This window comes from Pelmatolapia mariae, linkage group LG3_W (assembly GCF_036321145.2).
Source record: "Pelmatolapia mariae isolate MD_Pm_ZW linkage group LG3_W, Pm_UMD_F_2, whole genome shotgun sequence".
NCBI lineage: Eukaryota > Metazoa > Chordata > Actinopteri > Cichliformes > Cichlidae > Pelmatolapia > Pelmatolapia mariae.
The window spans coordinates 57893564-57907987 of record NC_086229.1 but is presented as its reverse complement, the minus strand read 5'-3'; the positions used below and the strand labels follow the sequence as shown (position 1 = coordinate 57907987).

The following is a 14424-nucleotide window of genomic DNA, read 5'->3' as shown; positions in this document are numbered from 1 at the left end:
GGCTGCCCCGGTAGTGTGGAATACCCTTCCTCTCAACATCCGCGCATCTGGTTCCATTGCACTGTTCAAATCACGACTAAAAACCCACTTATTCAATCTTCCCTTTCCCTCTAGTTAATATTTCTTTTATGATTTTATATCATGCACTTTTAGGCTCATTTAATTTCTTGTTTGCTCTGTACCTGTTGCCTTCCTATGTATCAGTGACAGCTACCTGCTTGCATAACAGTACTTGCTTTGGTCCTATTTCTATTATCTTCCTTCTATTCTCTATGTTACTTGTTAAGCACCTTGGCATACCCTTGGTTTTTAAGTGTGCTTTATAAATAAAGTTTATTGTTATTATTATTGTTATTATTATTATTATCATTATTATTATTATTATTATAAGTGCTGGAATGGAAAGAAGTGGGTTTTTAATAAAAAGTAAAATATCAGCAAAAAGAGCTGTCTTATGAGTTATTCCTCCTTCATCCTCCATTCCTTGGATTTGCGTATTACAACGTATGGCCTCAGCCAATGGCTCTATACTAATCGCAAAGAGTATGGGTGACAGTGAATCCCCCTGTCTCACGCCCCTTTCTATCTTGAATAGATCAGAACAGCATCCGTTAACCCTGATCGTTGACCTAGGCTCTTTATATAGAGAGTTGATCCATCAGTAACTAATTACTGATTACTTCCCCCAAAAAGTATTCCTGTTATTTTACTAATTACTTATTTTCAAAAGTAATTAGTTACTTAGTTACTTTTTCAAAACATGATTTACTACCTGAATAGTAATAAAGCGATATATCTTTCAGCCCAATTCTACTTTTTCTGCATAATCCTTCATATAAAATGCAATCAAATGAAAAAGTCTCTTTTTAAAACTAGTTATATTAGTTTTAATCTTTTAACTTTATGCAAAAATTAAATTATATGCAACATTCTCTGACTGGAAGAAATTTGTTTAACATTTAAACCTATTTTCTGCACATTCCAGCATATAAAATAAAATATTTTTTTGTGTTTACACTCAGTCTTTCAAATAGATGGCAGTAAACAGCAGAAAATAAATAAAATTAAAGACTCAGGGGTCCTGTTGCTCTATTTTCACCTGTAAAGCAGGAGTGGGGTAGGCGGAGGTTTGCCCTGGTGCAGGTGAGCCGCAGCGGTCAGTGGAAGAATGCACGAGTTTGTCTGTGAATTTCCCATTCCCTGGAAAAGTACACGGTGCTTGCTCGAAAGTGTAGGGGTTTTTCGCTGTAAAGAGAAGTTTTCTTCCCACGCACAACGGACGCTAATGTTTTTGTCACTCTTTACGGAATCAAACTCAAAGTAAGGTCAGTACTTCCACGCTTTAAACGCTGCAGGCTCATACTCTCTCCCGCACTCGATATATTATCCATTGTTGATCTGCACACAGCTGTTGTCACGAACGTCGCACTCGCTTACGTCACTGTCATGAGACACTCTCGCAAGAGAAATCACGGTTTAGTAACGCAGCGTGCTTACGGAAAAGAAACAGTAATCTAATTAGACTTCAGGAAGCACACAGCCCCACTCCCCCCCATCATCCTGACTGACACCCTCATCACCTCTGTGGACTCATTCCGCTTCCTGTGGACCTGAAGTGGGAGCCCATCATCACCTCCGTCATTAAGAAAGCCCAGCTTTCTTCAGCTTCCTGAGGCAGCTGAAGAAATTCAACCTGCCAACACGGACGATGATGCAATTCTACACCGCAATCATCGAGTCCATCCTCACCTCCTCCATCACCGTGTGGTACGCTGGAGCCACTATCAGGGACAAACAGAGACTGCAGCGTGTTGTGCGCTCTGCTGAGAAGGTGATTGGCTGCAGTCTCCCATCTCTGCAGGACCTGTACACCTCCAGGACACTGGAGCGTGCAGCTCGGATCACAGCTGACCCTTCTCACCCTGGACACAGTCTGTTTGACCTGCTCCCCTCAGGCAGGAGGCTCCGGTCCATTCGCACCAGAACCTCTCGCCATAAGAACAGTTTCTTCCCCTCTGCTGTTGGACTCATGAACAATAACCATATGACTGTTCCCGCCACTAACACATGACCCTACACTGCATCATCCCATGTTTGGCACTGATCACCACCTGCACTCATGTATATATCTATCTACTTAGCACTTTTAATTCTTATTTTTATGTCTATTTAAGCGTTATATGACAGTATGTATGCACTAAGCACCGCAGCAATTTCCTAATGTTGTAAACCTGCTCAGCATTTGGCAATAAAACCCTTTCTGATTCTGATTACCTTTTTTGCAATAGTAATCCATTACTTTGCTCATTATTTGAAAAAAGTAATCGGATTACAGTAACGTGTTACTTGTAACGTGTTACTGCCCACCTCTTGTGTTCACCCACCCTTCAATCTCTGCAGAATAGCACCGTGGAAAATATTTAATCCACTGAAGCATCACCCTGTATTGCACACAACCTAAATGATCCTCTGATAACTCCAGGTGGCACACACCACTAAACTCCCATGTTCAGGCCCCAGTGGGTATGACCTGCTCAACACCCTCTAAAACACCTTACCACCTTTTCATTTAAAGCACACTAGTAGACATTAACACGCTGGAGAAGCCACAAAAAAAGACACAATTTTGCTTTGGTTGGGAAATCGAGGTTTGGCATCTGTTCTGTTTTCTTCCTGTGGGCTGAGGCATCACCTTTGTTTACTTTAACATGGCTTTAAGAAGGAATGGAAGCTAGTAGAGTGGGTATATACCACTCTTTCTTGGCCAACTTGACTTGTTAAGCAACAGATTCAGCGTAATGTAATTATGGTCATTCTGGTGAATAAGAGTAGATCTTAAGTATGTTTAAGGTGAGCAACGGCTCTTAAAGTAACATTTCTTAAAAGACAGATCCCTCAAGAATTATCTTCACTGTAATGACTACAGAGTACAAACTTTACCAACAGCTGCGTAAGTATGTACAAACTTGCTCAGCCAGACACCCTTAGATGCTGGAGTTTTAAAGAGAAGTCTGCAAATGATGTGACATTTTTCTATTGAATTGAACAATTAGTTAGCTCTGCTCATCATCTGCAGCAATGTCAGCAGTAAACACTAGATAGCAGCGTAAAAGAAGCCTCGTCACTATGTGATGATGTGTCTTCATCAATTGAACAGCACATGTTTTTATTCCTTCCTCAAATACATATTTTGAGTTAAAGCCACTTTGTTTATGAATGGATAATAAAATTCTTGTAGCACAAACTGGATTTATTTTATTACAGGTGCAAATTCAGAAGAAAACATAGTTGCACTCCTCTATTACAACATCTATAATCAAACGCTAAGTTTGAAGTAAGTGCGGCTTATTTAAATATAACATGATCTAAAATCTTACCATTTCCTGATTAAGAACAGTTAACTTATTATTATTATTTTATGCTCACTGAAATCATTCACTCATCCTGACTTCTTCACTTTTCTTGTTAAGCATGTGCACACAAATGTTTCTGTCCCATCATGCTTTGCAGGAATGTCTTCTTTTTTCATTAGAAGCAGACCAAAAAAAAGTCCCTTGTGGGTTGTACTTTAGTGGAACCAGGTACAATGTCAGTATTTGCAAGTAGTCCATGACTTCAGAGACAGCTCAAACGTTAAATCAGGACACTCAGGTATGCCTCCATGCTGGATGTATGGTGAGGCTCTTGATAGCTCTCTCTATCTCTCCTTGTAGCTGGCACTTATATACTTTTTAACTGTCGTGGTCCTGAGTCTGGTGACTCAGTGTTTTGTGTTTCTTTATTATGATCTTGTTTATTCTGATTGTGTTTTCCATTGAGATTTGCCATTTGTTATGTTTCTGTTCTGTGCCTGCCCTGGTCTCTCTCTTCTTTGTTCCCTCTGTCTGTCTATGATGTTATTATGTCTGCTCATGAGTCTGTGTCTGTTATGTTCTGTGCCTCATCTGGATCTCTGTGTCTGTCGTGTACTTCCTGTTTTACTTTGTAGGTCTGTGCCTTATGTTAGTGCATTCAGCTATGTGCTCTCCCTGTCTCGTCAGTGTAATCAGCATCAGCTGTGTCTTCCAGCTGTTTCCTCTTTGCTCTGTTCACCTCTTGTATTGTTTAGTGTCTGCATCTTCCCCTGCTCGCTGTTGCGTCATACCCTCACTTTCACTGTGTTCTGTTTGCCAGCCTGCCTGTTTAGTTTGTTCTGTGTTCCCAGTTTAGTTCGTTTTTTTTTTTTTTTTTTGGTTTTTTTTGTTTTGTTCAGTTTCTTTCCAGCAATAAAGCTGAGTATTTTGAGCTACTTTACATTTTGAGTCCTCTCTTCCTGTCTGCCTGCACACAGTAACCTGCTAGCTTTATTTCCCATTTCATAATATTTCCTAGTGATGGCCAAATGAAGCTTTCTGAAACATTGAAGCTTGTATTGAAAAACGGTTCATTACTCGAAGCTTTTCAACACAGTCCTCTCTGGTGACATCTTGTGGCCAAAAATATGAATAGCAGCTTGAATCCACAAAACAAAACCAACTGCTTCATTATGATTGCCCACTCTACAGAGTGGAATTCTGTCTGATATTGAGCCGCCGTTGTGTTACTTTGAACATGTATTTTTTGGGGTTTAAAAAATGTGGTTTATTTGTTTAATAAATAATTTTGACCAATAAACGTTCCTTTTTTAAACATGCACCATTGTGTGGTCTTTCTTTTCTTGTGACTTCTTGATGTTGGTAAATACAATAATTGAAAAATACTGCGTTACATATAATGTACATATACTAATGTACAACACATTATGGAGTATGCTTCTGCTGTGAGATCCTGCCTCCATGCACTTATGCAATTAATCGCTAGACGGGTATACTTGTAAATAATATTATACCGTGGAACCCCGACTTACGAACAATGTTCCCTCTAATTTTTCATGTGTCTGAGCGAACACACAAACTCCCTGAGCGATCCCTTGGACCACTGTGAGCGACATCAGACGTGTGCACTGTGGTCACGCCAGCATCTAATCCATCCAAGTTACATTTATGTTAGAATAGCCCACTTACAATGAAAATAATAAAAAAAAAATGTTCATGACCTGTGTAGCATGTTAACACTATTGGAAGTAAAAATAACTTGTACTCCAATTTTTTTTTTTTTTGTTAGTAAATCTCTGACTTGTATTATGAGTATGAGTCTGTGGTCTGGGAGAGAGTCCTGTAACTCTCTGTCTGCAAAATACAGTATATAATGACCAATGTTGGGCAATTAATTATATAGTTACTTCTTCAAAAAAGTTACTGAGTTATGCAAACAACAAAGTTTTTTGCAGCTGTTTACCTACAAATGCAACCAAGGCGGGTTTTTTTAAACAAACATTCAAACTATTTACAGAACAATCAGCTGTTATGCATCAAATCTGATGCCACACAAATTATTTGTGCCACTCCAAAAAATAATTTCTGTCCACTATGAGATAAAGGAGAACAACAGACTGATAGCTGCCGGCCTGACAACAGGAGATGAATCACTGCTGTAACACCTGTAACATTCAGCAGTCGCCTCATTGTTGTGACACACACTGTGAAAGAGCGTAACATGAGCAGCATGGAAAATGATAAGAAGACAGCATCTGCAGACTGTTCAAGTTTCTTTTAAGTGTTCTTTATTTTCTGGCATCACCTTTCAACAATTGTTTCACAAAAACATAAGAACCTGTAAGTCAAAATCTCACCTGCTTTATATAGAATTCCACTCACACCTGGATCTCATTAACCTCTACCATTGGGAAAACAGGGTAGACTAAATAACACAGTCTAGACAAAGAAACAAGAGTAAAATCATTTTTCCACTTAACAAACTCATTCACCCAACTAAACAGTTTGAAAAGTCAATCTCTTCACTTAATCTGACTCATGGGCTTATTTTAAATGAAATAAACAATTTTACACAAAAGAAACACCCCTTCATTTGGTTACACCCAATGGACATGATCAGTGACATCATATCCTTTAAAATCAGTGAGTACTGGGGCGGCCCTTCCCACACATAGGACCTGCTCAAAGGAAAACACAATGGTAAGTATAACCAAACTATATAAACAAATGAAAGATTCAAATCAATTAATGATGAAGTGACATTTAGCTTTAAGTACATTTGCACAGATGAAATGAATATAACCAATGCTACCACAAACAGACCTGGGATAGTATGTAGAGCCAAGGTTACATGTGCTGTGTTTACATTAAAGCATTATGATAGACTATAGGATAACAGAACACAAAATAACAATATATGCGAGTTGCAAATGGCAACGGAATTCTGTTCTAGCCACTTTGTCACATTCCTCCCCCCTTTAAGTCCGTTACTCTTCATAGGAATGGGAAAGAAAGTCTGCCACAACATTCTTTTCCCCTGCTCTACAACCGAATCTTAAAACAATATGGCTGCAGTGAAAAATACCACCTCGTGATTCTTGCGTTGGTCCCTCTCATTCTGCTCATCCACTGCAAAGCTCGATGATCAGTTTCAAGCACAAATTCATCTCCCAGTAGATAATAATTCAAAGTGTCCAAAGCCCATTTTATTGCCAAAGCTTCTTTTTCAATTGTGGAATACTTCATTTCTCTGGGGAAGAGCTTACGGCTTATGTGCTGCACAGGTCTTTGGTCCTCTCCACCACCTTGCAGCAACACAGCTCCCAGCCCAACTCCTGAAGAATCAGTCTGTACAATAAAGGGGCATGTAAAGTCTGGACACTGCAACACAGGCTCATTACACAAACAGTTTTTCAAATCCATGAATGCAGCCTCACACTCTGGAGTCCATTTAATTTTGTTGGGGCATGATTTACGAGTTAAATCACTAAGAATAGCTGATCTGGTAGAGAAATTGGGGATGAAACAATGATACCAGCCAGCTAAACCCAGGAAAGATCTTAACTTTTTCTTTGTCGTTGGAGGAGGACAAGAAGCAAGGTTCTCAACCTTACTCACCTGAGGGCGGATGACCCCACCCCCAATGACGTATCCCAGGTACTCCACCTCGGTCTGTGGCACTTGCCAGGGTTGATGACTAGTCCGGCTGTTCTGATCTGAGCCTACAATGCCCACAATACTTTCCGGATCATATGACAACCCCTTGAACGACGTATTGTTGTTCTAGTTAGCAATTAGCCTATAGCCTATCGTTCAGCATCGCCTCCCCCGAAAGGCACAATGGGTGCACACAACAGAACCTCCTCTATTCCTCGCTGGCTCCATATCTCTCAGTAGAAATATCAGTGGTTCTCTATCTGTCACCATCAAAACACTCCACAAATCCCGTGAATGTTTCACTTCCTTATAAACCACTGAATCAGATACCGAAGCAGTTAGGTTCTAAATGAAGCTTCAGACGTCACTGATCACGTGACTCTGGCCAAACGAATCAAGCTTCGACACAGCGCTTATGAAGCAGTGTGTTGATTTTTTTTGACACACGCACCGGAGCGTCAGCTTCAAGCGAGCCATCACTAATATTTCCTATTTATGTATCTAAGATTCCAAGATAAACCTTGGAAAGCAGGTCCTCTCCTGTCGTTTGCTGGGGATGTTACGCCGCCGCCGCCTGGGACCCGAGCCCCATGGCTCGAAAACAGTTTGCTCACTCTGTGTCCGTCATCCATTTTCCGTTTTGCTGGTGACAGCTATGTCTGCTCATCGATCAAGGTTTTTCCCAACTCTGGAGTCGCCGCCCTGCCCGGCAGGACCACAGGTGTGCACAGGTGTCTAATTCAAGCGCCGCTGCAGTCAGCTGTAGATTTCGCAGATAAACCGTCAACAATTCGGTTCGCCCTGCTTAACGTTCGCTCTATAACGAACAAATCATTTATTCTAAATGATCTTTTTATTAAAGAGTCTCTAGATTTTATGTGTCTGACTGAGACGTGGCAGCAAAATAAGGATTATGTCCACTTGAATGAAATCTGCCCGTCTGGCTGTTCTGTCATTGGAACTCCGCGTCTGTCAGGACGTGGTGGAGGACTCGCTGTTGTTTACCAGGACAGACTCACATGCAAACTGATGTCCTCGGACTTCTTTTCTTCATTTGAGTCACAGATGATGAAGGTCGGTTCTCTGAAAACCTTTTACTGTATTTTAATCTATCGACCTCCTGGACCTGCTGGGGTCTTTCTAACTGAATTTAACGATCTTCTGACATCGATCATTAAATTGGAGAAGGTTGTAATATTGGGAGACTTCAACCTTCATATTGATGACGCTTCCTGTAACACTGCTGCTGAGCTCATCACTATCACTGAGTCTTTTAACTTTAAGCAGCATGTTTCTGGCCCCACACATACAAAGGGCCACACACTGGACCTTGTTTTCTCCCTGGGTTTAAATATATATGATGTATGTGTGGAGGATGTCCAAGTGACTGACCATAGCTGCATATTCTTTAATTTGTCATTTTACGTGGATCCTTCACCTCCTAAATTGATGATCCAAAGGCGGATTATAAACCAGGATGCTGCTGGAAGGTTCACTGCCATGTTTGACCCTCGCATGGCTCAAAATGACGTTGATTCACTTATTTTGTCTTTTAACAATCAATGTAAATCTATTTTAGATGCGGTGGCACCTCTGAAACAAAATGTTGTCCATTCTTCACATTTCTGTCCTTGGATAAATGAAAATATTCGAAATTTTAGGAGATATTGTCGCAAATTAGAACGTTTATGGAAGGCTTCCAAGCTTGAGGTCCATAGGATACATCTCAAGGAATCAATTTTCTTACTTAATGACATGATAAAAAAATGCCAGAACTGAATATTTTGCTAATCTAATAGCTTCAAAAAAGAAAAATCCCAGAGTATTGTTTGATACAATTAAGAACATTGTCTCTCCTGATGTTCCTCATGTACCAGTCTATACTAAATCTGATTGTAATGACTTTTTAAACTATTTTGTTAATAAGGTCGCTGCCATCAGGTCTAATATTTCTCCATCATCCTCTCAGTATCACACTGACACGTTGCTTACCTCTGACACCTGGTCCTCTTTTACTCCTGTCACCTTGCAGGACATCAGTGCTCTACTCGGTCGAATGAAACTGACTTCAAGCCACCTTGATGTACTTCCTCCATCATTTTTCATTAGTGTGTTTGACTCTATTGGCCCCTGTATTCTGGAAATAATTAATATTTCTCTTGATACTGGCTCAGTTCCCAGCTATTTTAAACAAGCTATTGTTGAACCAATATTAAAGAAACCAAATTTGGACCCATCTCTTCCAAGCAGTTACAGGCCAATATCAAAATTACCATTGGTGTCAAAGATCTTGGAAAAAATCGTTGCAGAACAACTTAACAACTTTTTGGAGAAGAACAATGTTCTGGACATTTTCCAGTCTGGTTTCCGCAAATTGCACTCCACTGAAACCGCTTTGCTTAAAGTATCTAGTGACATTTTGATGGCAGCAGACTCTGGAGAGTACACCGTTCTGGTTCTGTTGGATCTCAGCTCTGCTTTTGATACTGTTGATCACAGCATCATGATAAATAGGCTGAAGGACTTGTTTGGGATCACTGGTGTTGTTTTAAAGTGGTTTATGTCGTATCTGTCTGAGAGATCCTTTACTGTCTGTATCAATCATGTGTTGTCTGAAACGTCAGTTCTGCCTTCTGGGGTACCTCAAGGATCTGTTTTAGGTCCGATTCTCTTTTTGCTGTATATACTCCCTCTAGGCCAAATTATCAAACGTTACAGTAATATTTCTTATCATCTCTATGCTGATGACATTCAGTTATACTGTTCTTTCAAAGCTTCTGAGTTTTACAAATTGTCTTGTTTAAATAATTGTCTGTCAGAAATCAAACAATGGTTAAATGACAATTTCCTTCAGTTAAATGCAGATAAAACAGAAACCTTGATTATTGCACCTGATCACATGCTCTCAGAAATTCAGCAGCATATCAGTTTTTTAGACCCTTCATTTCAGTCGAGTCTCAGAAACTTAGGTGTTATATTTGACAGTTCAATGTCTCTTGAGAAACACTCAAAACAACTTGTTCGGAACTGTTTTTATCATCTAAGAAACATTTCTAAACTCAGACTACTAGTGTCAAAGACAGAACTTGAGATGATTATTCATGCTTTTATTTCTTCTCGTTTGGATTATTGTAACGGTCTTTTTACGTGTCTCAACAAATCTGCTCTGGATCGCCTTCAGTCTGTACAGAATGCAGCGGCAAGACTTTTAACTGGTACAAACAAGAGGTCTCACATTACTCCAGTTTTGGCTTATCTTCATTGGTTGCCAGTAAATTTTAGGGTTCATTTTAAAATTTTAGTTGTAACTTTTAGAGCTCTGCACGGTGAAGCTCCCCAGTATATCTCTGACCTGTTGAAACCTCATGCTTCATCCCGAGCACTTAGGTCTTCAGGTCAGAGGCTACTGGTGGTCCCACGTACTAGGTTTAAAACACGTGGGGATCGGGCTTTTCAGGCACTGGCACCTAGGCTGTGGAACTCCCTGCCGTTGTCTTTACGCTGTCTAGACTCTACTGACTCCTTTAAAAAGCAGCTGAAGACATTTTTATACAAACGGGCTTTTAATTAATTTTAACTTGTGTGTCTGATCTTATTGTGAAGCACTTTGTGATTTTTATCTGTGAAATGTGCTATATAAATAAATTTTACTTACTTACTTACTTACTAAAGCAGAACTTGTGTTTTAACAATAATTTTAATATCCACATTTTAAGCTTTAATTAATTTTCTATTCAAACATTAATAGATTTTCATCAAACATACTAAGGTACACATTAAATAGTATCTTTCAGGTTCATATAGATTTGTGATATTTGGCTGGGAAATTGAAGTTTTGAAAAACTATTTCTGACACAAAATGCACTTTTGTGCAAAAAAAGCAAAACAATAGCACTTTTAAATTATCTAAATTTTGAGTTGAGACGACGTGCTTGCTAAAATGGGTATTTTGCTAACAATAATTCACAAGTGGTTATTTTCTGTTTGAAAGCAATGAAAATGCCGTTTCTGGTTAGAATATGGTTTTAACAAACTTGGATTTTAGTTCACAGTGATGTAACACTTTTGTTCTTTATGCACTATTTGTGGTTAAATATAAATTTTGTTTGATGTAAAATGTACATTTTGATGGTGTACTGTGTGAAAGTTTGCAGTACATTCATACACCCAATAGCTCAATTACTCATACAGTGATAAGTTGTATTTCAGAATCAGAGGAATTATGTTAACAAGTATTTCCCATTATGATAGATGACAGACACAGTTTGTACCTCCTCCTCACTTTGAGCCTCCTCTGTCTCACTGTCTCCTTCATCTCCTCTTCTGTCCTCGACCTCTGCATCCCCGATGTGTTTTCCTTCAGATTTCAGGTGATACGTCTGCGGGTCTGACCGATGAGCCAACCGGCATCATGGCAATCAGCTGAGCTTGAGAGTAAACAGCCCGTGTAGTATAGGAGTTGTGCTGTGGTCAGGTTTCTCAATAAATGTAACAGTTCCGCGGCCACTACCAGAACAAAAACTCTCTCAATCCACATGATTGAGGAATTATAATAAAACACATGAAAGTACAAGTCAGAAAAAGAATAAGCAAGAAAAAAAGCTAAACTAAAGACAAAAAGCAGGAACAACTGTAACAGGCAGCATGCTGGTTGGCGCATGTGTACTCGCTTTCATCTCATGATCTACAAAATCTTAAAGGATGTTTCAAAAATCTAAAATTTAATTGGTTATAAATATTAATCATAATTTCATGGTTAAGAGAGTTTAAAAGAAGAAAGAGAAATTCACTTATTTGTTTTAAATGGTTAAAAAATAATTTCATGTACAATTAATGTCCTGACTACAAAATTCTCAAACATGCTGTAATACATTTAGGAGAGAGAATAGGTATACATCTTGTGTCACTCAGGAATGTTTGATTTATGGATGCGATCTTTGACCTTTGGGGACTTTCCCTTTGAGCTTTCTGGAAGTGTGCCAGGTGTGAGAAGCGCCACGAATTGCCACAGAGACATATCACCTTCATCAGTTTCAATGCTTCTTTCTTTTGACTGTGTAGCAAAAAGGTTGTTCTTTCAAAATAGTTGTTCCCTCAATGCAGCTTTCTAACATGCCTGATACTCTTGTAGTCATACAAGAGTCCACTAGACAGGTTTGTCCACTTAAAACATCGCTCTTTCAGATAGTTTTTGATGAACTACCAAAGAGCCAATTGTACCCCCCAGTACAGAAGACTGCATGTGGATCTGATCCAGCACACCTCAGGAGAGCGCACAAATGATTGTTTTTAAAATGTGACACATTGAATTTGATCTTCAAAGAACATTATTTAAATAAAACTTTTATTCTTATGCTTTGAAAGTATCTCAGATTTTGTTGTATGTCAAATCGATTTTATCTTGAATAAAGTGATATCGATTCATTAACTCCGAGATCCATTTTTAAAATAAATGTATTTTGCCAGAAATACCAGAATCTCAGGTTAAACCTCACAAACTTATTTCAGCAACCACCAAACAGCTAAAACACAAAGCACGGACCTGATGCATCAGAATCTGTTGGGTTTCTCACCCGATGGCACATACAGGAACACGCCGTCGGGGCTGAAAGGTGACAGCTCACTGATCCCGAAGCTGCAGGTTTTTATTTCTCTCTAACCAAAATTAGTTTTTAAGAAAGAACTTACTTCCAGATGTTTCTTTAGGTTTGAGGTGGAGTCTTTTGATGCTGAGAGCAGCTTGGTTGCTGGCAAACAGAGTGTGCATTTAACAGTCAAATTCCGCGCGTCCCTTTCTTCTTTAAATGTGAGTTTCCAAGTAAGAAATGCATTCCTGCACGTGCACTGCTGACTCTGTTGTGCTGGCTCCAGGTCCATCATGTAACTGACCAACATTAACAGAATGCTAGAGCCCCTTATTGTGTGTTTTGTTTGGGTATTGCAATATGTTTGATTACAAATTTAGAGAGGGGACAGAGAGGGGATAGCCTAACATATGAAACAGGAAAAGGCCGCCGTGTAATCCATTTATTTCAACAAAGTAACTATATTCGATCACTGTAACTAAATACAGATACTCATATTTTGTATTTTAAATATGTTTATTTGAAGCATACTGGCATTAACATGGTGGAAGTAGAAGGGATGTTTTTTAACATGAAAAACCCAAATTTCCGTAATGTCTAAATTTCAAGAGTTAATGTTTTTAAAATGTGTAATGTTAATCCTTTGCATATTTATGTTTTCTGCTGTGACTTAAATATGCTTGATAAATTAGTACCTTGTTACAATCCATATTTCAGTTCATCATGAAATGTAATGAAGCTTTTTAGATTTAAAAGAAAACTTGAGGCCACAAAGTTGTTTACTTCCCTGGTTTGTGGGGAAAAAAGTGATTAAATGATGGCTCAATTTTATCCTTATATTTATTCTTGGCTTATCAAGTATAAGCTTAATATAAATAAAGTCAAGCATAAAAGAGCTGAGCATCACCTGTCAGCATCTTAATCATATCCTCTTCACACTTCTCAAGACACAGTCTGAACTAAAAAAATTGGTTAGTTTTCTTTGACTTTAGTGAACAACTTATTCAGTCTGTGCACTAGACCACACTTCACACAGAGTCATGCCCAGTAAACTTGTAGGTGTAGGTGTATTTCACTGCTCTGTTTTAGAAAACAAAGAAATGCGACACATTTACATCAGCGGTTGGCCACAGTGAGAACCTGCTGTTTAGAAGAAATGAGCTGCAGCAGCTCTTCTTTTGAACAACATTCATGCACAAGCAAAAAGAGCAGAAGCAACAACTGGCTTAATTTTAACTTGTGCATGTGAGCATGTGAACTTTGTGAGTACTTATGATCAGCCACATCTGGCAGCCAGCTATTTCTGAATATACACAAGACATGACATTTTACACACTGACATTAACACCAAGCCTAGCAGATGATGTACAACTTGTTCAATTGCGATAAATGTCTTCACTTTCACTCAGATGTGATTTTGTCTTCATTCCGCTCTTTGTATGAGACCTTTCAAATATACAAGAAGTACAGAACAAAAAATGGACTTGTTTTTTTAAAGCATAGAAAAAAGTTCATATTACAGTTCTTCTTGATTGCTTAAACACCCAAAACAGTAAACACATATAATTTTAATATTTACCACCAATCACATATTACATATTATCTGAATGCAGCACATAAGGAATCATAGTAAACGGCTCTATAACATAACACGTCATCATCTAGTGATGAGATACAGCCATAATGAGAGAGCAGACAACGACAGTAACATCAGTGATGATGAACACTATTTGCTATTCACTGTATTCATTAGGTCGAATTTGAAATCTTAGGAAAATCTGACAATCAGAAGATAATAATGTCACTCTTACATCATAATATTATTTTTC

At 38.8% G+C, this 14424-nt stretch overlaps 1 protein-coding gene across 1 annotated transcript in view; it reads right to left on the bottom strand.

Annotated features, from left to right (window-relative positions):
• The window catches only part of LOC134623806 (L-amino-acid oxidase-like), a 67472-nt gene that overhangs the window by 46192 nt on the left and 6856 nt on the right, over positions 1-14424 (bottom strand). The window contains exons 6-8 of the mRNA XM_065470206.1: positions 11293-11397; positions 6972-7075; positions 6620-6701 (exon numbers count right to left, since the gene is read on the bottom strand). Of these exons, the coding sequence (XP_065326278.1) occupies positions 6620-6701; positions 6972-7075; positions 11293-11397 (291 nt within the window). The remainder of the gene's footprint in view (positions 1-6619; positions 6702-6971; positions 7076-11292; positions 11398-14424) is intronic.